General features: G+C 32.8%; 1 protein-coding gene across 2 annotated transcripts in view; it reads left to right on the top strand.

The window, feature by feature from the left end:
* Positions 1-25,092, top strand: part of LOC129219369 (protein O-GlcNAcase-like) — a 97,837-nt gene extending 72,745 nt beyond the window's left edge. Inside the window, exons 11-15 of one of the 2 annotated variants that reach the window (XM_054853746.1) lie at positions 4,593-4,684; positions 4,762-4,960; positions 15,023-15,185; positions 19,253-19,436; positions 20,486-25,092. In XM_054853746.1, coding sequence (XP_054709721.1) covers positions 4,593-4,684; positions 4,762-4,960; positions 15,023-15,185; positions 19,253-19,389 — 591 coding nt within the window. In that variant the 3' untranslated portion in view covers positions 19,390-19,436; positions 20,486-25,092. Of the gene's footprint in view, positions 1-4,592; positions 4,685-4,761; positions 4,961-15,022; positions 15,186-19,252 lie in introns of both variants that reach the window. The other variant, XM_054853745.1, reaches the window with a different exon arrangement.
* The last annotated feature ends 848 nt before the right edge of the window (positions 25,093-25,940 follow it).

Raw genomic sequence — 25,940 nt, 5'->3', positions numbered from 1 at the left:
GGAATTGAGTGGTCGCCAAACTTAGATGTGTTTAAGTTCTCAATAGCACCAATAGACATAAAATTCACTTACACCAAGCGAGAAGTACTCTCACAAATAGCCCGTGTATTTGATCCGTTGGGGCTCTTGTCACCATGTGTAACTTTCATGAAAATTCTGTTGCAAGAGCGTTGGCAAGGGAAATTCTCTTGGGATCAACCTCTTACTGCTGAACTTTGTAAACGTTAGGAGTAACGTTTGTAAACGTTAATGTTGTTTCTGGAGGAACTACATCTTTTTGAGCAAGTTACCTTCCCGAGATATGTGCTGCAGTCTCAGAGTGAATTTGAGTTACATGCATTCTGCGATAGTTCTGAGAAGGCTTACTGTGCTGTCATTTACATTCGCTGTGTTTCTAATTCTTCGGTTCGAGTCATCCTTTTGACATCAAAAACCCGAGTGGCTCCTCTAAAGGTGCAATCTCTTCCAAGACTTGAGCTCTGTGCAGCTCTTCTGCTTACTAATTTGTTACCTTCTACTCTTCCACATCTGAACCTTCCTATCAAATTGAAATGTGCCTGGTCCGATTCAGAAATTGCTCTAGGATGGATTTATTCAGAACCTAGAAGATGGCAACCTTTCGTTGCTAACACAGTAGCCCAAATACAAGAATTGGTTCCAGATATTCAGTGGAATTTCATGAGTGGACTCGAGAATCCAGCAGATTGCGGAACAAGAGGCCTATTTCCATCCAAATTTGTAAACTGTGACTTGTGATTCAATGGCCCGAAATGGTTAAGTGATCCTTCTATACCCTATACAAGGCATGAGGAAGATCAACCACTGCCTGAAGAATTTCTTAAGGAAGAGAAGAAAACCTTCAAAATTGCCATTGCACAAACGATCAACAATACGTTCATGACTGAAGTAATTCAGAAATATTCCTCATGGAATTAATTGAAACGAGTTATTGCATGGTGTCGAAGATTTTCCACTAATTGTTCGGTACCCGGCTGAAAAAAGAGTGAAGTCTTCTTTGACAGTTGAAGAGTTAGACAACGCGGAAAAGACAATTGTGAAATACATTCAAAAAGTTCATTTCTCTACAGAACTTTCGTGTTTGGGTGCTGGAAAACAACTTCCTTCCGGCAGCACAATCGTTCCGTTGGCACCATTTATGGATCAATTCGGAATACTACGTGTAGGAGGCAGATTAAAGAATTCAAATCTTCCAGAAGAACGAAAGCATCCCATCTTGCTTCCCAAAAATGACTACTTAGTAGACTTGATTATTACTCACTACCATTTAACTTTACTTCATGCAGGCCCGGAACTCCTTCAAGCAGCAATGCGAGAAAAATTCTGGGTGCTTTCAGCTAGAAATGCTGTGAGAAAGGTTATTCACAGATGTGTCCCATGTTTCCGAAATCGTCCAAAGGTAGCTCAACAGCTCATGGGAGATCTTCCGGAATCCAGAGTTTGTCCTTCTACAGTATTTCAAAACACAGGTATTGATTTTGCTGGACCATTTTTGGTTAGAAGCTCAAGAGGAAGTCGCAATACAAAGTGCTATATTTGCGTGTTCGTCTACCTTGCAACTAAGGCGGTCCACCTAGAAACTGTGAGTGACTTAACTAGCAAGGCATTCATAGCGTGTTTGAAACGGTTTGTAGCCCACAGAGGTAGGCCTACAGAACTCTATTGTGACCGAGGTACCAATTTTTATGGCGCTAACAGAGAACTTAAGACAGAATTTCAAAAATTGTTACGAGATGACAACCTCCATCACTTCCTTGCTACAGATAACATCAGATGGCGTTTCAATCCTCCCTCGGCTCCACACTTTGGAGGCCTTTGGGAGTCCGTGGTGAAGTCCTTTAAGTTCCACCTTAAAAGAGTAATAGGTAACACCAGTCTCACGTTTGAGGAATTGACAACGATTGCAACTCAGATAGAGGCATGTCTCAATTCAAGACCTCTTTGTGGACTTTCAAGCAATCCTAATGATCTTAGTGCTATCACACCAGGTCATTTTTTGATCGGGAGACCTTTAACTGCAGTGCCGCAACCACAGATTTGTGACAAGATCAGCCATTGCAATCGATGGCGTTTGCTTCAGCATATGATTCAATATTTCTGGAATCGATGGTCGGCAGAATACTTAACAAAGCTGCAGTCGAGATCCAAGTGGTGTAGGGCTAAAGCAAATCTTGACATTGGTGACTTGGTGCTGATAAAAAACGAAAACTTGCCACCACTGCAATGGAAGTTGGGCAGAATTCAGAAAATATTTCCAGGGAAAGATAAAGTTCGCGTTGCGGTGGTAAAAACGCAAACCGGAGAACTAGTGAGACCAATTTCCAAGCTGTGTCCATTACCTGTTACATAGTTGAACATTCTAAAAGACATTTTTGCTCTATGTATTTACTCATGTTTTCAGCTTTTTTTACAGCGTTGTAGAGTCATCTTTTCGCTGTACTAATTTGTTCAATGTGTTTATTTTACATATTCTGCAATTTCTTTAAGTGCATTTGTTCTGTTAGATTAATTAATCTAATATTATGTTTAATTATGTTATTGAAACCCCCTCCGAAGTTTCAAGGGGGGCAGTATGTTTAGAATTATTTTCCAATACAGTTCACTGCTCTAGAGGGCGCTTCAGTTCATGCAGGGACGTTTGAATTTTTTCATTTTTTCTCAGTTGATTGTGTGTGCGCGTACGAGATGCTTCGTTTTGATCAGAGGTCCTTGTGTGAACTGAACTCGTGTATTATTCGTGTGAACTTACAATAAACGAGAAGTAAGTGGTATTCTGTGTTTCATTCACATGGAACAGAAATACAAATGCAAATTAACGAACAGAGACAATATGAGAAAATTTAACTTTAAAATACATATGTAAAAGGATGTGCAACTTAATGTTAAATATTTATGTATAACACTATACTGAGATGATAAAATTCAAGAAAGTTAAGAAAAGCTGAATCATCTCAAGACTTTTGGTTTGAACTTTTCAAATTTACATTTTGTACTTTCTTTTTTTTTTTTTAATTAATGATTTTCATGCAAATTATTAGTTTGCGCCAGGTAAGATGACCAAAGCTAGAAATTACTAATTTACATTGTTTGTTCTTATTGATCTTATTTTTGTGTACATCAAAGATAAATCCTGGGACAATTGCTGAAATTCTTACTATCATGTACTGCCAAAACAAAAATGAAAAATCATTACTGGTTGTTATATGATGATGAACAAGCTTCTAGTAAAATAATATCAATTTCTGTGGAGCACTTGCTTACATAGTTATGATTCATCAACCCTTTGAATTTGATTGCTGTTGCTGGGGGGGGGGGGGTGACATGGAGTAAAAAATTCTGCTACTACTTATACATTCAGGATAACATCATCTTTTACATCCAGGATATGCTGCAAAAAGACAAGTTCGTTCTTTTTTAATAGATTAAGATTTGGAGATCCGAATATCTATATTTTTTGATTTTCTCTGTAAATTCAAACAGGAGTTAGCGCAAATAGTTAGGAGCTGAGCATATTTTTAACAGTAACATGTTATATGAATTAATGTTTAACTAATGTATACTCATTATTAATCTTAGAAAGAGCTTGATTATAAGTCTCCCCTCCCCTCACTGCTTGCCTATATATTTATTAGTTTGCTTTGCTGTGTATAGTATTTGTTTCACTGTTTTTTATTTTGTTATTATTACTTTAAATAACCTAAAAAAATAATAAAAATAAATGAATTAATTTTTATCTAATGGATAAAATATTTGTTTAGAGCAAAGTATTGAATGAATTAGCAATGATATTCTTTCAGACAAAATGTGTACAAAAATCTTAATGCTTAAGTTATAAATGTTTACTCATATTCAGTACTTTCATACCATTCAATATGTAAATGAATTCTTCTAAAAGGAGTAATACAGTAAACTCCAGATTATCCGCCAAATATGGTGGCATGATAACCGCAAATAAATGAAAACCACAGATAATCTGAATAACAGGTAAAAAACGATACTATTGTATAAAATATTGTATATTTTCCTTGTCCAAAACCTCTTGCAAATTTGTGCATGCATCAGCTCTGTTCGGATTTTATCAAAATAGGGGTAGAACCTGGAAGTAAAAGGATGCAAATTGTAAATGGCAAGATAACAAGTGCAAGCAAAAAGTGCCCATCCTCAGCCTATTGCCCCTTTTTAAAATGGAATCTATTCTGAGTGCTATTCTCTTTGCTTTCAAAAATGTACAGTAGCTAAAAAATATTAATAACACTCACACATGCATTTAAATTATAGCTTAAACCAGTGTAAAATTGAATCTACTAACATTGAATGTAAAAAATATACATATGTAAAAGGTAAAAACGAACAATAGCATAATGAATAGTTTGAAAAAAATTTAATGACAGTTTTAAAAAATGTGAAAAGACCCGCGAATAATCTGAGCGCCAATAATCGAGAGTTTACTTTAATTTGTTTTAAACTCAATATAAAATAAAATATAAAGACATCTGAAGTGCATAAAAATCGAAAATATAATTCAAGTTGGTTATTTTTAAATTAAAGATTGTGGTATCTCTTTTCTTTCACAGGCTCAGGTTTACAATGTCTGTCGAAGAACTAGTGATGATGGAATGGATGGCAGTGAAGTTTTCCCCGACTATCCAGACCTTATGGGTGATAAGTATGTTTAAGTTAATATTCATTTTGTTGAAAAGGAGTAGTTGTATTTTGTCTTCTTGATTTTATCTATGCTCATAGGCTGATAGGTCCCTTTCTTCATCTGAGTCCTGAATTCTGCTTTGTTGTTGAAGATGATACTGGAATTTGTGGGTATGCTTTAGCAGCTTTGAATGCAAGAAGTTTAAGAAAAAAATCCGAAATGTGTTGGATTCCTGAGTTGCTCTCCAAATACCCTGCTCCCAAAAAAGCAAGTGGAGAAATGCTTAACCCTGCTGAAGTAAGTATCAACTCTTCATTTGTTATTTTTGGTTATACAGGAGTGAGCCAGATAAAACTCCTTTCTATAATCGAGTTAAGAAATCTTACTCTGGTTCAATTAGATCATAGTTTATACAAGAACGTCTCTACTTTTCAACTCTGTAAAAAACCGTTAGGGAAAGAAAATATTTGTCCATTTTATCCTCTTTTTTTTACAGTGTGTTAATAATTTTAAATTAGAAACTTGGAAATTCACATATTTTAGGAAACATTTTATCAAAAAATCACATATACGTATGTAGGAATACATGCAAATATCATGTGAAATATTTAAAGTGTAAATAAGAAAATAAAATCTGTCCATTCAAAAACTTTCTTATGGTAACATGTTAATAAAATAAATGAATATCAATATAAAGTAATGATGCATTTTTTATAGCAATTAATGAAGTATCTGCACTTTGAGTACATTTATTATGCTCATCTGCCATACAGTAGCTAACTCCATTACCAGTCAATTTATTTTTTAATAAAAAAAACTTCAGATAAATATTGATTATGCCTTCAAAGTAATTACCTTTTTACATTTTTTGTTTAGTTGCTCAAATGGTATGTTAAATTCAAACTTTATTTTTTTACATCATATTATCCGTGGATTGTATGCCGCCGCGAAGCTTTTTTTTCTTCAGGCCGATTTTAGGACCTGCGGATTATAGGTCGCCCGCGGATAATACGCAGGAAAATACGGTACTCACTATGTATATTAACATATTATATGGACGATTCTCAAAAGGTGGGAGCAAACACTGACCTAAATTTTAAAGCTTTAACACCAAATAACTTTTATTTTAAATCACACATATATTTTTGAGTAAAATTATAATTTTGTATAGAGAAGAATTGACATAAGTAATGGAAAAAATGTTCTTCAAATACCCTTAAAAATGTTTTCTTTGCTAAAAAGCACAATTTTGGACATTCAAAACATTAACTGAACAAGTGTACCATGGGGAAAAAAATAAATTATTTGCATATGTTTCAAAAAAATAAATAAATAAAAATAAAATACGGGTATGAATCTTGAACTGAATAATTTTTTGATAATTTCCACAAATGACAAAAGTAAAGACATATTATTTATTTTGTTAATGATTTAAAAAAAAATCAGTTTGTATGTCCTGAACACGTTAAGTGCAATCGTAACAAACGTATTAAGTAAACAAAACGGTGGCAGCTCATAACTCTGCAAAATTTCATCACTTGATTATCAGTTATTTTACTGATATTTTGGACAAAATGTTTTCTAATTATGACAAAAAATCAACATAAAAAACAGCAAGTCTTTACAGGGTTGGTAAGTTTTTACCGGAGGCGGGAAAAACCACGGTTTTTACCGCCCGGCAAAAAAAGGTTTTTGCCAGTTTTTGCCAAAGTAGCAAAAATAGATTTTGTGTTAACAACTTACGGACAGTTTTTTTTCCTTTTGTATAAAAGTAAAATCATGAAAAGATTTTGATAAAAGGCTTTGCCATTTTCTGTAGAGTGAGCTAGTATCACTAAAAAGTAGAGTGAATATGGAATGCACATACAGGGTTTGTCCGGAAAGTAATGGGACTGATTTTCTTCCACCGCGACTGTACTTCGGAGCATGCACTCGCCGACTGGATTCGGTAGAGGGTGTTGCTAGCTAACGAACGAGCAGCTTGTCGGTTGTCTCCAAGCACCTGGAGAGTCGGGACAGGCATTTTCGTGCGACATCTTTCTGTGAGTAGTGCAAGCCGAAAATGCAGCGTTCGTTAGAGCAGAGATACAGAATTAAATTCTGTGTGAAACTCAGTAAATCTGCGACAGAGACGTTTGATATGATCAAGCAGGCTTACCCAGATGTTGCTTTAGTAAAAAGTGGTGTGTTTCGGTGGCACCAGGCCTTTTTGGCGGGCCGGGAAAAGGTCGCCGATGAAGACCGTGCTGGAAGACTTTCGACTTCGACAAACACCGACAATGTGACTCGTGTGCTCAAAGTTTTAAACTCAGACGGTCGACTAAGTATTCGTTTAATTGCCCAAATGTTAAATTTACCAAAATCTGTGGTTCATGACATTGTGACGATGCATTTGAACACACGCAAGGTGTGCGCGAAGTTGGTGAACAGCTACCTGACCAAGGCTGGCATCCCAACGCTTCCACAGCTGCCCTACAACCCAGATATGCCCCCCCGGACTTTTTTTGTTTCCCCCCTGAAAAGGCCGTTGAAAGGCAAACATTTTGAGACGACAGAGGGGATCCAAGCAGCATGCACCACAGTGCTTAAGGCTATTCCGGAGAATGCGGACCGTGATGTCTTCAGTGCTTGGAAATCGAGTTGGGAAGTGCTGCATTAACGCAGAAGGAGCCTATTTTGGAAGTTTTTAAAGAATTGTAACAATTGGCTAAATTTTTTTTAATGGACTCAGTCCTATTACTTTCCGGACAAACCCTGTATTGATCAGCTTTTTTTCCTTCTTTTTAAATTCTTCTCTTGGCTATCCATTTTCCCAGTAAGTGAGAAAAAATGCATTATTTCTTTAGTGAGGAAAAGTTAATATTTTTCTATATTCAAGTAAATATTCTGTTATTAATTAAATAACTTAAAAATCTTAGTGGGATAAAAAAAGTGATTAATTAAATATGTGTATATATATATATAATTATAATTCAATTTTTTTATTAATTTACTAGCCGCCTTCGGCGACCAGCTGGTCCGCTTTTTTACACCAGGGTTGCCGCCTTCGGCGGCTGCATAGACAATTTAGCAATGGTATTAATCAATGTTTTTCTCTATATATCAATATTATCATCTGCCTTTTTACGCCAGTGTTGCCGCCTTCGGCGGCTGCTTAAATAAGTTTCATGGCGGTATCAATCGATCTATATCTATATCATTATTAATTTAAATAAAATATTTTCTAGATCTATCTCCAGTTCCGTCGTTTGGAATATTTTTAAAGGAGGGGGAGGGGAGACACAAACTGCTTGCACTTCATGCAAATTTAGTCGAAAAATAACAAAAAACACTTCCATTTTTACTTGAAAGCATTGTTTTTTCAAAGTCATGGTGTGTGTGTGTGTGTGGGGGGGCATTGACACCCCCGTTGAAGTTCCTTAAATAACGGGCATGTCTCTTTCTTGCTCTCCATCTACTATATCGACCTCTGCATTTGTCTATCTATCTATCTATACGATCTATGCGTATCTACCTCTGACAGTAATTAACAATGTTTTCAAATCGCAGCGACACCCCCCCCCCCAACCCCCGTTGTTGTTCTTTAAATAACGGGGTCTGTCTATCTCTCACTGTACATCGACCTGTAGATTTATCTTTCTCTAGATCCATGGAAATTTACCTCTGATAGTAATTAACAATCTTTTTTCAAAGAAAAAACGTATTAATTCTAGAACAAAATTTAAAAAAAAAAAACATTTTTTGTACACTCAATGTATATCTATCTACCTATTCGATCCATCTCTAAATTTTTTCATCTATCTCTATTTATTTTGATCTAACCTCCAATCTTATTCCCTAACAAAAAGAAAATCATGCAAAAAAAGCGCGCTTACTTATTTGTTAAAATGCACAAAAAATTGATGTCTTTGTGGTACCCGAGTTTGCCAAAGTATAAAAATCATTGTTTTTATTGAAATTCAAAAAAAAAAAAAAAAATATTCACATTATAGAACAAATTAATGTACCAAGCCGCTAAAAGAAAAAGAGCTGAATTATATTACACAACAATGTATCAACTGAAACCAAATAAAAATAATTAATGAAACAAAAAATGCATTCAGTTTTTAATATTAATAATCAAAGATATTTATGATCAAAATCTTAGCTTTAGCAATGACGAAGTCACAGCATGGCCAACTTCAGAACAGCGCTAATAAAAAAACACAAGAATTTAAACGCACAGCTTGACATAATGCAAAGAAAATTCGTTCCTCCAATTACAATTTAGCAATTAAGATTCGATGCCTCATATCGAATCGAAATCCAAGTAGTGACGTCAGAGGCATAAAAGATTGAAGAACGCTTTTTTTCGACCGATGCGTGGAGAGACATAATGCGTTCAGCATTAAAAAAATTGTTAAAAAAAAGCTATTGCGTATTTTTAGGGGAACTTTTTTCTTCTGAAGAGGGCGAAACGTTTTTACTATTACCAACTTAAATTTTAGAAATGGGGCTTTGATACTTCTCGCAGGATGATATTAGAAAAAAGTAAAACCCGGGAAAAAATGCAAATTAAAGGTTTTTTCAAAAATTCGTAAAAAATACAAAGATTGCTCTATCTTCAAATTTTTTTCATTCATCATATTTAAAATTAATTTTCCTACACTATAGTGCAAAAAATATTTGTGTGGTGTGATTCTTTCGTGGACTGTGAGGTATAAAGTACTAAAAAGTGCAAAAAAACACATAAAACATTAAATAACTTTTTTTCTAATTAAAATATCAAAAATCGAAGTCCGAGGTGCACAACTTCAGCAAAAACTACACCTGTATACCAGATTTCATCTTTCTAGGCCTCACCGTTTTCCCGGGATGTGCGCCACACACACACAAACATCTTATTTTATTATATGTATAGACTAAGCTCTTTGTTTTAGCATTGAAAGAATTGGCTCATTCTGAAAAAATTGTTTTAGCAAACATTTAAAATCTTAAGTTTTGCAATCCCAACATTTGTTTTTTTATTTATTTTTCACCTTATAAATTAGAAGTAACATGGAGAGACATAACTAAAATATTAAAGTGCATTACTTATATTATATTGTCACTATTTCTTGATTAACACTATAATGCTACTTTATTTGCAATTAGGTTTTTGCCTTTTTTTCCATTTTTGCCGGTTTTTTTCTATTTTTGCCATGGTTTTTTCCACTGGCCCGGCAAAAATACCTTTTTGGTGGCAAAAAACCCAACCCTGATTCTTTACTAGTTCTTCAATCTTCTAACATTTAGGTATTTCTCTTCTTTGCACAAAAATAGCCAAGCAAACCTCTATTAGCAACAACTCAGGATAAGCAATGGGTTACTAGCAGGGGATTCCTGTTTTCGTCAACTGGAACAGTTTTGGTGACTTTATCACCTGCTCTGGCAAAATGGATGTTTTTTTGAGCATTCACGGTTGCTTATTGCTTTCATTTGACTGTCCTTGATGTTGTGGTTCCTTTTTCAGCTTGGACCAGGGGCCTCTGCAGCACCACCACCCACCGGCGGTGGCGCGGCTTCTCTGGTCCTGAGCACTGCCCCCGGAATCCACTTCTGCTGAACGTCGGCGTCCATGTCCTACACACGCATGTTCATACACACTCGCCTACGCACGCGCGCCTTTACACACATACACACGTCTACGTGCACACACCTAAGCCTACACACACACAACTATACACACGTAACCACCCAGGAGGAGGGACATGCTTGGGGGGAGCCATTTGTAGAAACAATAACTCTAATCAGTAGGGTCTTGTCGCAGCTTGTGATTGCAAAAAACATAATTTGAATTCAAAGTTTCGGAATTCAAATTAGAGTTCATTGAGGGAAATAGGTCACAGGTCTTTTTATTTTTTTCCCCGCATTCTGCGAAACCGTAGCAAAATTTTATTATTTGAAGACCAGTATCTAAAGCCATTCAAGTAATTAATCCTCTCTATTTTTAATCGCAAAATTAAAAAAGTTTTTTAAATTTTCATTGGAAAAGTTTGAAAATTGTGAAACTTACATAATGATGTCCAAAATCTTTTACCTAATGGACAATTAGTATGTCCAAAATCTGTTACCTACTGACCAATCATTAAATTTGCGAATGAATAATTTTTATGAATACCTGCTGTCTCTTTATGTTTATATACAGTCAAACCTGTCGATCTCAAATTTCACGGGATGGAAAAAAATTTCGAGATAGAGGTTTCGAGATACGGAGGTTTTGAGAAACTTATTGAAATTTGGAATCTGATGATGAAAATTTTTGAATTTTATACCAAAGACTATACATGCGAAAGATTAAAATTCTTCCGTAATAGTTTTGTTAGGTATTTATTCTACTATTTTATACTAAGCTCTTTATTGCAAGTTTAAGGAATCGCTTTGACAGTAATGAAATTTTAAGCATACCTTTTGCAAGCAAAATATGTAGTCTTTTATTGTTTTTCAGTGCCTGATTTTTTTAGATTCAACTATCCTCTCTTGAGGTTGGCAATGACTGAAAACCCATCTTGGCCTATACATACTTAACTTGGCGGCAATTTCATTTTTCATCTTTAATGGATTGCCGTCTCAAAATTCTAGAAATTTCACTTTTTCATCATTTGAAAAGATTTAGCTTTCTTTTCACGCCTATCATCTCAGTTTTCTATGCAATCACAACTTCAAGCAAGAGATCACTCACGGAAGAGTACTTAAACCAGATACGAGGTAGTGAAACGGGTTTTAATTTGAATGACCTTTAACCAAAAATTTGAAAAAGTCACCCCACATGTCAAATCTGTCAAACCCAGCCCTCTCCTCATTGTCCCATTCTCTGCCCTCTGCTCTGCTTCCAAGAAAGCGCTCGAAATGACTTCCTTTCGTTAGTCTTTCTGAAAAAATACCTGGGTGCATTTCGCACTTTTTTCCACTGCCCTTGAGAATAATGCTACTGTTTCTGTGTTTAAGGAAAGTTGTTTGTTTTTTGAAGATTGCTGGGCTTTGAATTCAAAAATGTCAGCCTTGGTGGAATTCGAGATATAAAGGTATTCAGGATTTTTTTTTTTTTTTTGAGATAAACATATAAAATACACTAAATTTTGACTGAAAATGAAGGGAAATTAAAAAATTTCGAGATAAGCAGGTTCGAGATAGACATGTTTGACTGTATGATGTTCTAGGTGTACATTAGGGTGGAACGAAAAAAAAAGTTTTTGATTTTCAATTAGCCGTAGTGCAGAAAAGTTGCCTTTTCATGCAAACAAGATGTAAAAAAAATATGAAAAATATTGAAGCACGTCTTGAAGTGCCGCAAAGAGCATAAAATTTTGCAATATTGCAATTTTTGCTACATTTTAATTTTTTTTTTTAAAAATTCAAATTTATCTTTTCGCTTCAAATGCTGTTGAAAAGCAATTTTTATGTTCAACAGGTCGCAAAATAACTTTTTTTTTTGTTGTTCGGATTATGTCTTGAGGTGCCGCAAGAGCGAAGTAGGTTTCACAAAAACGTACTTTTTGCCAAATGCACTGGCATCTGGGAGCTTGAGTCATTGCAGCAGTGGATGTGTAAATGGGGCGGGGTTGGTCAGCAGTGATTTGTGTGAGTGGTGCCAAGCTCAGATCAGCAGGTGTCAATTTCTTTGTCGAGTTGAGTTAGCGAGTAACGTAAAATTTCGTTAGTTGGTAAGATACTTCATTGTCGTGAGTTGCAATGGCTCAGTCTAAACAAGTGCAGACGAGACAAACGTCAGAATGTCCTATTTTTGGAATCTTTAGTGATTTCAATGAAATTTTACTACCTACTTACAAAGATGTAATGAAATGTTTCTGTTTTATTAGACACGGCCTAAAAAGTGAGGCTGGAAAAGATCTTTCTGTAAGTGAAATATGTGACTTTTTAGTTTCCGGAATAGATTACATTTGGTCAAGAGCATCTTTGAGACAACAGAATAGAAACCTAATGGATTCTTAGATGGTAAAACAAAAGAATTAAACGAATTTAAAGACAAAATAGGTCAACAGCTGGAAACCTGTTCTATAATCTTCCTGTGGTTACTTCCTTACCTATTGAAAATAACGCTCTTTTTGAGAACATACAGGACATAAGTACCGATCACAAATATGTATTGGATATGTGTGTCACTATATCAAGTGAGACTTGCTCACTAGATTTTTCTTCAAGGAACCTGGGAAAACTTCCCCACTCCAGATGACTTACATTTGCAAACCGTATATTTCCATTGTACGTGGCAACTAAAAATCCGACTGAAAATCTCGACTCTGACTCAGTACATTGTTAAAGTGTAGTAAAGTATAGTTTCTTTTACATGGGGGTGGCATTTCGCTAAATTGTTTGAAACAAATAATAACACTGAAATATATTAATAGTAATCATTATTCATTCATACATTTTCAAGAAAGGATTCATTTCTTGTACGGATCAAGTGGGCAAAGCGTATGCTCCTGTGTGGTTTAAGATCAAGTTAAAACCTTCTCGTACTTACGGCTCTAAACGTTTATTTGAACTTATCTTCAGTCACTATATCTCTCTCATAATTTTGAGAACATTATAGACCGGGTTATATAAAGAAATGGGTATTTTGATGCAACAGAAAATCTCCATTTGACTATGTTATGCAAAGAGCGTAGAACTGTAGGAGAACTTGGATTACGACGTGTGTTGAATGCAAGAACACAAAGTAGAGGCGGGGTTAAGAAGTTTAAAGTTCAACAAATAATTTTTGCTGCCAAAGATTACAACGATTTGATCTCGTGGGGTGAAAATGAAATAACCGAACCCCCCTTGGTAAAACATTTGTCTAGTGAATCCCTCAAAGTGAAACTTGTAACCCCTAAGCGGCTCTTAAAAAGTATGGTTCAGTCGCAGGAGACGAAAAATTGACTCAAGAGTTATTTGGAAGAAAGAGTTATTTGGTACAAAAAAAAAAAAAAAAAACTTTAATGTGTCAAAGAAGTAGACACAAACATCATACAGGTTTAACCATTTATTTACAATCATTAAGAATACTTTAAATGGTAAAAATGGAATTGTTAATGTCTTTTATAGTATACTAGTGATACCCGTACGGCTTTGCCCGTTGTAGAAAAAATAAAAGGTCATTTAGTTTGCTTGTATATTTACAAATAATGTAAGAAGAATTTCTCGGCAATCGGCTTGCCCATGTTACGGTTCCACGTTATGACAACTTGGTAATTTACTCGCCCATCTTATAATTTTGCTCGCGTAAATGTGATTAAAAATGGAATAGAAAAAGAACAAAATCGAATTTTCGAAAAATCGCTTCAAGGTGTACATCTTCCATGCTACAAACTAACTTTGTGCCAAATTTCATGAAAATCGGTCCAAAAGTCTAGGCGCTATGCGCGTCACAGAGATCCAGACAGAGATCTAGAACTCCAGACAGACTTTCAGCTTTATTACTAGTAAAGATTATGATTTTTTTAAAAATGTATTTTGTAATTAGTATTTGTTTTCCTAATGTAATGCTTAAAAATGTATTTACTGTCATATTTTGTGCCGTTATATACAGTAGGAAAGCATAAAAAGGAATTTCATTGTTAAATGGAAATTTCGGTTATTATCAAACTTTAAAAAGCTCGTTGCGGCACCTAAAGATGTTGTAGTAAAGCAATGAAATTTCTTCTGCTTCTTTTTAAACTTAAATGACAACTTTTCCCCCATACGGCAAACCAAAAAAATTGAAAAAAAAAATTAAGGTCATTTTTGTTCCACCCTAGTGTACATACTATTGCAATAGAAACAAAATTGATGCCAAATCGAGAAATTTTGAAAATTTCTCAGAATTAACTTTTTTGCTCCCACCTTTTGAGAACTACCTATATATATATATATATATATATATATATATGTATGTATATATATATGTATATAATACTGCTATTAATCACATAAATAAAGATCAAATACAAAAGTGACAACCATCAACATCCTTGTGGGATTGTCAAAAATTTTTATTTTTTGGGAAGAAACTTTTATGCAATTTTCTTGATGCAATTTCTTATGAATAAGCATAAATTATGTACACATATTAGTCTTTTTGATGAATTTGCAACTTTTCTGCATCATTAATGTTTTCTTAGCAACAATATAAGCACTCCTTGAAATGAAAAATACCACATATCTCTACAATGACGATTAAAATTTATATTTATTAAATACTTTTGTTGAATTGAACATATGTTCCTTTTCCACTCAAAATTTTATTATCAATTGTAGCAATTTTCCATCTTTTAAAGATGTATCAGTTAAAAGTAACATTATGAATTGCATATTAATTTTTAGACAAAGAGCATTTTTTTCATTATTTTTCTTTTATAGGAAATTATTTCAACTTTCTACAACCCTCAAAAAGAGGGACCTCCAGATATAGTTCATGAACATCATCCATCAATATTGTGTATGAATATATTGCCATCTGTAAATGATTCAAGTGTACCTAAACGTATGCTGACATGTATACTCTCCACATTGAAAGCAAATGGTAAGCTGTGTTGGTTATGTGCCATTTTTTTTCATTATTTTGTTTTATTTACAGTTGATTAAAATTACGACTACAAGATTATGAGTGTCTCATTGCCAAATTATGATTATAATTTCACGAAAATGTAATCGATTACGTAATCGGCGATTACTCCAAGCCTGGATCAAATATGTGTTCATGTTAAGTATAATGTAAAATGTGTTGGAAGTGAAGTTAAAAAATAGCTATTAAAAATCAATAGCTGTTTTTAATACTCTCTTGTTTGTTGATTAATAGTTTCAGCTAAAAAGTTTTTCACCATAGTAACTTAGCATTTATTTATTTGTTTATTATTATTGTTATAATAACTGACCCATGTGAAGTATTCACGCTAGAAATCTTATAGCTCTGCTGTAAAAATCATTTAAAAACACTAGATATAAAAATTGACATACAATCGGATCTCTATAACTTGAATCTTTTAACTCGAATATTCATTTATCTCGATGTCTTTATTGGGTCCCAAACTCTTGAGACTGTTGTGGAAACTTCCCATAACTCGAAGGTTTTAACCGGTCCCTTGGGACTTAGAGTTATCTAGAATTGACTGTACTCACAAAGACCATTTCCACTGCATAAATTTGAACACCGTAAGTGTTCTACTTAAAATTCTTTGTTTAAAAAGGCCTAAATAGTGACTCAACACCTGGATTATTTGGTTGGTTCAATTGGTAGTCTGATAATTTACTGATTGTGGTATATAGACCTCATTTTGAGGCATGAAGCAGAAATTGGTATTTTTAGCGAAGAAAATATTTTTTTTTTACTAAAAAACTGGTGGAATATGAATTGTTTTTTTTTTTTTTTGCCAAATGCGGGAAGAAAATATTTAAAACGTATTAACTTATCGTATTAAGGAACATATGGCATTCCTACCAAAAAAAAAAAAACACCTTTAAGAAATAATATCTTTGAGTTTTACATTTTATAGATCATCATATAGTTGAACAGCTCATTTACATTTTGCCAAACATGTTAAGAACTAAAAAAATGTCAAACATAAATTTTAATACAACTGAATATAATGATGAAAAACTCTTAACGTGAAAATCTGTAAATGCTAAAAAATGACTGTGTGTGACCATTATACTTTTAAGACTAAGTAAACTGTTACACTTTTTCTATTGGAAAATGGGTTCTTTATAGCCTCAAAACATATGGGTTTCACAATGTTGTTCTCTCTTAATTTCTGACTATAAACTTCTACATAATTGATAGTTATACACATAATTAGTTTCAAGTAATATAAAGCTTATTCACTATATGATTTAGAACTGAAAATTAAAACTGCCCTAAAGTAGCAGTATATTAACATTTTTTGATAATTATCTTCTGGACATTAATTTGGACCGGGGATTGAAATCCGGACTTCGCAGCAAAATCTGGACATCTGGTAAACTTACACGTAGAATTTCAAAATTGGAAATCAACCTGGGAAGATTTCACCACTCCTCTTGTGCAACAACATAGCAATCCAAAGGCGTCTTATTAAAAGATAGGAAGTTGTTGTAGGAAAGGAATAAAGATTGAGTCTCTTGTGGATCTGGTGGATTGGACCACTGTCTTTTACCCTGACAGCTTGCCATCACCTCAAGGTTTTATCATCTCTCACATGCTATACAGCAATCCTATGGCTTCATGCTAAAAGATGGGAGTCGTTGGAGAGAAGGATCAAAGAAGAAAGCATGGAAATACTACTTAAGTGCCAAGAGAAACCTAGTTTTAATAACAGAACACTTTAAATCCTTCCATATGAGGACGGCACATACACACCAAAAAGGAACAATTGGACTCAAACCTTACTTTTAAAAATATGTCTGAATTATGCTTTTGAAGTTTTCGCGCTGAAAAAATAGCTGCAATTAGAAAATCAATTCACTAGAGAAATTTTGTCATAGTGTACCACTCACAAAAAAAAAAAAAAAAAGTGACCTTAGGGAAAAATTTAAAATGATGCAACTAATTCAAATGCTTGTAAATATTCAATATAAGGGTCAGTCTCTAGAAATGTGGAATTTTCCGTCCCATGTTCACTGCAACCTTATAAATCTTTTTTTTTTTAATACTATTTATTTGTCACCTTCTACCCATTGTCCCTCGACTCAATGTTTGTCTTTTGTGATCTAACTATACTGTAAATAAAACTAAAAAATGCCTTGAAAAATTTCTTCATAACTGCCAATCGAGGGCCAACAAGTCAAATGAGAGAGGAAACAACTTTCACTTTTTCTTATCACAATACTAGTAAAATATCCTGAAAGTTTCAGGAAAATTGAAGTTGTCAACTATCAGGCCCCCATTCACTTTATCCAGCTTTAAAAAAATGACTCTTGATGAACTATTGTAGTTTACCAAGGGACATATTTTGTCTTTCAAAAAAAAGTCAAACTGCGTCCTTCCTGAAAAGTTCAAAAATTAAAAATTCAAGATTGCAAAATTCCACATTGCAGGAGAATGACCCATAAGTATTTTGTACACCAAGAAGTCGAATGTGAACATGAAAAAATTAATTGAACCTGCATTGTCTGTTGACTCAACAAAATGAAATGCAGACTCCATACTTGTACATTTTCTTTTTTGTGTGTTTGAAATTTTAACATCTTTAATTTGACTGTGCTGCAAGCCTACTGAATTGTGTTGTGGTCTAGATATTGCTTTCGGAAAATTAGCCAAATGACAGAGTGCTAATATGTTCCAATTTGTGCGTTATGCATGATAGAAATTCCACCATTTTTCAAGGATAAACCTCAAACAAAACCATGACAAGTTCCTGAAGAGCATTCACCGACACTGTCTTCTTTTTTTAAAATTTGAACAATTAGAATTTTAAAACAAGTTAATCCAAGAAACCTCTTTTGTGTCATACAGTTTGATGACTTAGGTTTTTTAATTTACTGCAAAACTTTTAAATTTTAAGATAGTGCTATTCACTAGTACATTTTGAAATTCAAAACTTTGAGCTCAGTGAACTGCAAAATGTATAAAAAAAATTGGAATATGAAATTTTCACAATTATCTAGTTTATCAAGATACCTAAAAGGACTCATTAAACGCATCAGAAAGAAGAGGCTGTTTTTTAAAAACTGCACTAAATAGAAAACATTATAATGGGTTTTTATTAACCTACTTATTATTCCATTACATTTATCATGACACAAAAAGTTATTGTTCGTATGTAATTGAAAATTGAATTATTCTTTTTTCAACACTGCTGTAAATAAGAAATTAAAAGGTACTTGGACCAAAGTTCTATTTGCAGCAATAACTATGTGCCTTTTGAAAGGTTGTTTTGAACAGCGTCTAGCTGCATCTTGTGATCAAAAACGAAGATACAAGATATCTTTTTTTTCAATTAGACTGGGAAAATGTTTACTTTTGTGCAATAAATTACAAACATAATAACATAATAACATTGTACTTGCCTAAATAACAATAAGAATTGCAGACTTGTGTTCCCGGTTTTCAAGGATCTTTTTCAGAGCAAGAAAATGTTAAATTAAAACTGATTTGGATGCCATTTGAATCATGCCAGGGCATGAAACTAAGCAGTTTGTTCAGGTACCATTTGGTAGGGATGTGACTTGTATTTGTTGAAACATCCATGTTTTCCTTACTGATTGATTAGAATCTGCTTTAGTATTGATGTTTTATGTTTAATGTTTTTCAGACGTTCATCTATTCTATTTGAAAACGAAGGTATTATTAAAAAAAAGAAAAATAATTCTTCTACTAATGAAAGTAACTGATGAAAGTTGCAGCATTTATCAGTGATGGAGGAATCCATGCTTCTTGGAAAGAATTTACTGAATGTATCAATAGAACTAAACTTCATTAGAGAAAAGTTAACCAACTCCTTTTTCATCTTACTTCTTAGCTAATATTCCAAGAAATAGTAGTATTTTTACTAATGTGCTTTTCAAAGGATTCAAATGTTCTTTCTTTCACATTTGAGCAAGAAGTTACAAATTTTTAGTAAAATGGAAATTTTTGTTAAGTATTTTTTGTATTTTTTTTTCTTTTAATTTTAGGCTCACATGGAGTTTTTACTGAAGTCACTGTTGGAGACAAAAATATAGTTGACTTTTTCTCAAAGCTTGGATTCCAGGAAATTGCCCATCCAGGATTCACATGTGATGATGTTTTTTATATGGGAAGAACATTCTAGATTTTTATTGTGAAGTCATGATGAATTTTGTTTTCAAAGAGTAAAATGTAAGTGATAAAAGCATAATTTTCCTGCCTATTGCAGCCACTGCCCATTAATTGTCAGTTAAATACTTCTAATGAGCTGCTTTCAGTGCTCTTGCTATAAAGACAATCCTGCATCAGATACATTATTTATGTAATTTAGTACCTTTCCAAATAATGCTTAAAACTATTGGTAGCCAATTCCAGTCATAAATTGTATATATTGGGACAAGTGTAAATATATTTTTAATTTGATACATGAATCAGAGTAAGTTAAATGCATTTAAGTGCTACTTCTGAGTGCAAAATAGTTGAGGGAAAAAGGAGCAGTTTACCATAGAATTTTTGTATTTTTAGATTATTTGCATTTTTTCTCAAAATGTTTGTTGAATATGTTTTCACTATTTTGAAACACTTCCTGTTTTTAGTGAAATTTGAAAATTTCATGGTAGAATATTGTTACTGGCTGCAACATACGTTTGTTTCTCTCTAGAACAGCAATTTTTTGTTTTGTAAACATTTAATTTCAAGATTACTACAAATTTGTCACATCATTATTGTGATACTAGTATATGTATGATCATGCAAGAAGTAACTGAAATGAATATTTTTTCTCCCTAGACATGTATATCTAAGAAACTCAAGTTGCAAAAATATTTTTGTGGCAGAGTACCACCACTTGTATGTAGCTCTGAAATACTATGTCTTAATATGAAAGTCAATAGCCCCACTGTTATTTGGTAGAAAGAATTACAAATTTAGATATTCTTCACATTAAACTTAGCTTCATTTGTTGGCCAGCTCTCTGATTGCTGCTGCAAAAGCTACTTGAGTATAGCTTTTCTCATTTCTTTGTTTTATGTTATTTATATGTTAGCTTTTCATGAGGAACTCCTACATTTACTTTAACAATCAACACAAGTTTTAAAATTGAGCTTCCATTTCAATGTCCAAAATTCATTAAGGTTCCATGCTGTTTATCTTCATTAACTGCTAGCCAGACATTGCTTAGTGTAATTGTGTAATGGTCTTTCCTTTGTCAGGTAATGATAAAACAACTCATTTTCTTTTAGAAACAGTATTTCAAGTAAAACAAATAAATCAGAATATGATAGACAGAAAACAAATGATGCTACTGAAGGCTAAAGTAACACTGAAAATAACAAAATAATGGTAACTAATTGCCCGTGTATCTGTGTTATTATTGTACTGTGTACTTGTTGTATTAAATAATGACTTATAAGGCACTGTTAAAATGTCTGATTAATTTGTTCCTCTCTCCCTAAAAGTGATCTAGAGCTGATCAGATCCGATTATCTGTCAGATCAGTCTGTGTAATTGAAGTTCTGCTGTATTTAAAATAGACATACAGATGTGGACAAATGTGGCGGGATCAACCCATCTGCTTAAATTCCTTAAACTGATAAATGCAGGTGTCTTAAGGCTGAATGTTTTAATAAAATAAGTTAGAATAAAAAAAATGGTTTTACTGCATTGCAGTTGATGATACTTAAAAATTTAACTGCACATTTAAATGCCACTTGATACATCCAATAGACGCAATAGCACTGAGACTTAATTGAAAATTTTAATTTTGGATTCCAATAACAGAACTTCTGTTTATAAATATTACTTAAAAATTTTCTTAACATTAAACCACATCTACCATGGTTTTTAGAAAACTTATTATTGAACAGCAAGAAAAGTCATGTGAGGAAAATAAAAAGTTGTAGATGAGTTGTGTTGTCTGCCAACTTGTAAGTTAGCTGTTCTCACCACCACTTATGTTTGAAGTATCATACCTGAAATAGTTGAATTGATTATTAGGATTTATTTTGTATTTTGTGAACATATCTCTATGATTAAATTTATAAAGTGTAAAATTGCAGTGTTAAAAGTTTCAAGCACCTCTTTTTTATGTTTGAAGTGTCATACCTAAATTAGTTTGATTAATTATTGTGATTTGTTTTTCGCTGTAATTTGTGAGCATGTTTCTATAAATTAATTTAAAAAGTATAAAATTGCAGTGTTAAAGATTTTAAGCATTTATTTAAACCATATTTTTAGTTCTTTGCTTCCTGTAAAATTCAGGGAATTTTTTTGCTTCTTTTTGAACAATACAATTTTGCCCTTTATATACGTTGCTAAGAGTTGATGTACCAATAATTGCTCAAAAATTACTGTAGATATTTTTTGTCTTCTCACTCATTATTTTTTTTCTACACACAACAGCATATTATAAAATAGTTTAAGTTCAATATGTTTTGCTATATATATATATTTTCTATTTATCTATTTGTGCGCACAATCATGAAGTTGAAAGTTTAAATTAAGCATTTTAATGGTGGTATAATGCACAAATTCAGTGGTTAGATTACATTGTTTACTCTCATTTATGACATTTCATTTCAAAGAAGCTTTTTCATTTTGGACATTCAATAAAACTTTGAAATTCAAAAGTTTCAATATGATACTATTCTTTGTTTAAAACTTTTCTTAATTTTCTGAGGAGTTGGACATGAAAAATAGCAAGCTTTATGGTCTTTTTTTCCCCAAAAGATTCCCCTTTCACATTCTGTAATGTAAAAGGAAAATCTTTCGAAAATATTGCTCCTTATAAATCTAATTGCTTTTTAGTTTTATTCATGCAAGATAATATTTTTTTTTTTTAATCTGAACTAAGGCTAGATACTTGGTGTTTGGTTGATGTTTAGGAAGTATCCTAATTTATTGCTCATTGGGAAACTACTTATATTAACATGTATATTTTTGCAGCATATTTTCAACACAACTTCAGTCAAAATAATTTTCTGAAATTTATTTTTATTATTTTGTCAATGTCTTCATGGGAAAATTCTTTAGTGTTATAAATAAATGCTACTAAAATTTTAACTAGTTTATGTAACCCTCCTCCCCCCCCCCCCCCACATAACTGTTTTCTTTTTTTGGGGGGAGGGGAGGAAGCTAATCCTATTCCTGTTGACACTTAGAAAAAAACCTCCTTTTAGCTGAAACATCCAGAATAAGGACATTTGCTGTTTGCAAGTAATTCTTGCTCTGTATATTAATGAAAAATTATTTGAAGTTCCCTTATACTTTGACATATGCAAATTTTTAATGCATATAAAAAGCACAAAATTGCACAATGTTACAAAGCAATTTTGACAATAGTAATTTGGAAGATTTTGGATAGTTTATTACAAAATTACAAAGTATCTAACACTTTGATTTGTACAAAAAGGAAAGGAAAAAAAAATGTTTGAAAGGCTTATTCTCTATCCTTAACTTTCTCATGCATCATCTGTATGTACAAAGCAGTTACATTTATTGTGTCTGAAGATATGATAGAAAAAATTACTTATTGACGGAATTGAAACATCAAAATTAATGCAAAAATGCTCATTTAGTTGCTTTGATTACAAGTTTGTAAAAGCGCATATCTGAGCATAGCATTTTTGTAACAGTATTAATATGTAGGACTAAACCTTTAAAAATCGTACATTTTTTTAATGACTAGACTTATTTCTAAAAAAAAGAATTTAACTATTCTACTTTTTATTTGAGTCCTTTTTTTCGGGCCAACCAGCAACCCAAGATAATGCCAAGTGAAAAAGGGTTACATTTACCTCACTTATTTGAGTTTAACCCCTTGAGGACCAGCGCATGGAAAACGAAGCACTGCTACGGGACCGAACGTTCCGAAATGGAACGCCGCCATCGGCCCGAGCATTTACAGCAGTTAAGCCTAACTGAACAAAAATATTCATATAAAATCAGCATTTCAAAATAATGACTTGAAATTTTAAATTTGCTTACATAATGTACTACTGATTACTAATTATTAATATAAAGACTATTACATTATTAGAAAGGAGTGAAACAAGTAGAATACTAAAACTTTAACTATGTGCACAAAGATAAATAATATGTGCACAAAAACAAAGTTAGAGTTAGACATCGTGAGTGTGCAATCAAAGAAAAAGAAATGTAGCAAAAAAATATGTTCCTTATGTAATTTTAATTAAAACAACTTAGGTCAACGAATTTAAACTAGTTAAATTCCCACGCAACAAGTCTCAAAATTGCTTCATAATTCTCTCGAAAACATTCCCTTTCACTCACTTCGCTAATCATTTTTATTGCAATGTTCCAGTCTCCAAATAAAAAAGAATAAATAAAGAAGAACAATATCAGAAAAGATTCAAAAATAATCATAAACTTCAGTGCCGCTTGAAATCATTCCTGTACTCTCATCGAACGGGGAATCCCAAAAGTCTGGAACACATACGCAAAAATATTTTAACCTTCCTCCCCCTCCCCCATAATTTATTCAGCTAGATGTTTATCTCTTTCAATTACTCGCAACAAAAAAAGAGAAGCAAAGATATAAACAAGAGCAATTGAGACCTCATAAATCGTATGCGCAGAGCAGTGATTCACTGTTGTTTACATAAAAAAAAATCTATCCCATTGAGAGGTCCAAATAAGAAACTAAAGCGTGTAGATGAAGGTCAAATACCATGTGACTCGAATATGATCAAAGTTATAGCCATTTAGCACCATCTATTATCGTTTAAATATTCAATTCAATCGTTCCATTTCGAGAAAGCGTATATGTGACGCTGGGACGTCAGTGTCGATCAGAGCGCGAAGCGAATATGTGTCGCTGGGCTGATAAGAGAGGAATTGTTGCGTAGCGTCCGCGTGACGCTGGGTGCGAACGGGTTAATAAAATGTTCTTTTTCATTTTTTATAAGAAAGGAAATGTTTTAATTTTTCTCGTAACATTTTTCATACACGGATCATTTCTTAGACTCATTATACAGTCTATGCAGCTTTTTTAATGCAGCAATTAAGAATAAATAATTGAAGGATCTGTTGTAAAGAATTGCCTTTTAGTTTCTTTGACTAGTATGAATTTTTATTTTAAAAGTAATGTTAGGTATGAAACTATATGAATTATATGAATTAGAATGTGTAAACAAGAACAATTTAAAAGAAATATTTTTCTTTAGCAAAAGATTTTGGACAATTTGAATCTTCATTGTTCAATTTATTATTGAATATCTTAGAATGCACCCTAATTTGTTTTTTTCCTTTGTTAAAAAATTAATGCTTTTAAACATCATTTTGACAAATGATAAGATCAGTAACTAGCACTGACAGATTGATGCTTTAGGTTATTTTATAGCTTTTGAGATTCTCATTCATGTATAATGTCTATGTATCTTTTATTATGTAAATTAACTGAGTAACATTCTAAAACTATATTGGAATTGGCATTTTGTTTGAAATTGTAGTTTGAGTTCCATATATGTTTATCTTGATGTTTCTTCATGCACTCCCCTCATACATTTGTTTCATTTTATCAAAAGAATTCTCATTTATGTAACCATGTTTCATGACAAAGCTCTATTCATGAATGTCACAAGTTATTTTTGTCATACTGATTGATAGATTAATTTGGAATGCTACTAAATTTCTGAGTGTATGGAAAAAAATGTGTTAATGTTGCTTTAATGAAGGTATTGCTAAATACTCAACAATTTAAGATGTATACATATTTTGTCACTGTACACATGTATGTTTATATATTGAGCTTTTTGTGTAACTCATGGTTTTGTCTAGACTGGGTCAAAATGGAAGATGTATTTTTGAGAAGAAAAATAAATTATGCAATACCGAATTTGTTAGTCTTTAGATAAAAATTGAAATACTTTCTTTTCTTTTTGTCGTTTCAACATAGTTTTTGTAAGATAAATCGACTTCTTCAATCTCTTTTTAACAATGTAGGCTAAACACAATATGTTATCCAGTAACATTCCACAACCATCATGATACGAGGGCTGCATATTGTTAAAAATTGCTGCAGTTGAGTGTGAGAAAATTCAGTATTTTTCTTTCATCCATTTCCAAATAACTCCACAAACATTCCTAGAATTGAATCAATTATTGCAGAAAGGGCATAAGTCACATTTTTTTTTCAAAATTGAGTTAGCTGTGGATTTTCCATATTTGTATGTAGACATCAACTGGTGTGGCAGGGAAGTCAATCCTTGTACAACAAAGCACTTTATTTTGTGCACATTTTTCGTTTATGCCCGTTATGCCTGACGCGCATGCCCTTTCTGAAATAATAGATTCAATCATCATAGCAAAATAGGACCAAACAGCATTGGATTTTTATCAAGGGTCCAATAATATATACAGTTTGTTTTCTCAACATTGGCTTCAAAAAGCATAATATTGCACTGAAAAGGCAAAAAAAAGAAAGATAAAGAAAATAGGTAAATATTGTGGCATATTTTTCATCCCATTGGACTTTGAACAGAATTAATCTTTTTTTCTGATTGAGAAACATTAATTTATTTCGATGTGCTTTTTATGTTCTCAAAATAAATTTAAAATGATCTGAGTTTATTCTGAAGATATAGAAACCACGTTACATATTTGTTCATAATTTTCCAGCATGCTTTTGATACATCCATTTTTTTTTTCATCACTGACAGCATGCTACTTCAAGGTTTT

Source organism: Uloborus diversus, chromosome 3, assembly GCF_026930045.1.
Source record: "Uloborus diversus isolate 005 chromosome 3, Udiv.v.3.1, whole genome shotgun sequence".
Taxonomy (NCBI): domain Eukaryota; kingdom Metazoa; phylum Arthropoda; class Arachnida; order Araneae; family Uloboridae; genus Uloborus; species Uloborus diversus.
The sequence above is the reverse complement of the archived record's forward strand: the minus strand, read 5'-3'. Positions and strand labels throughout refer to the sequence as shown.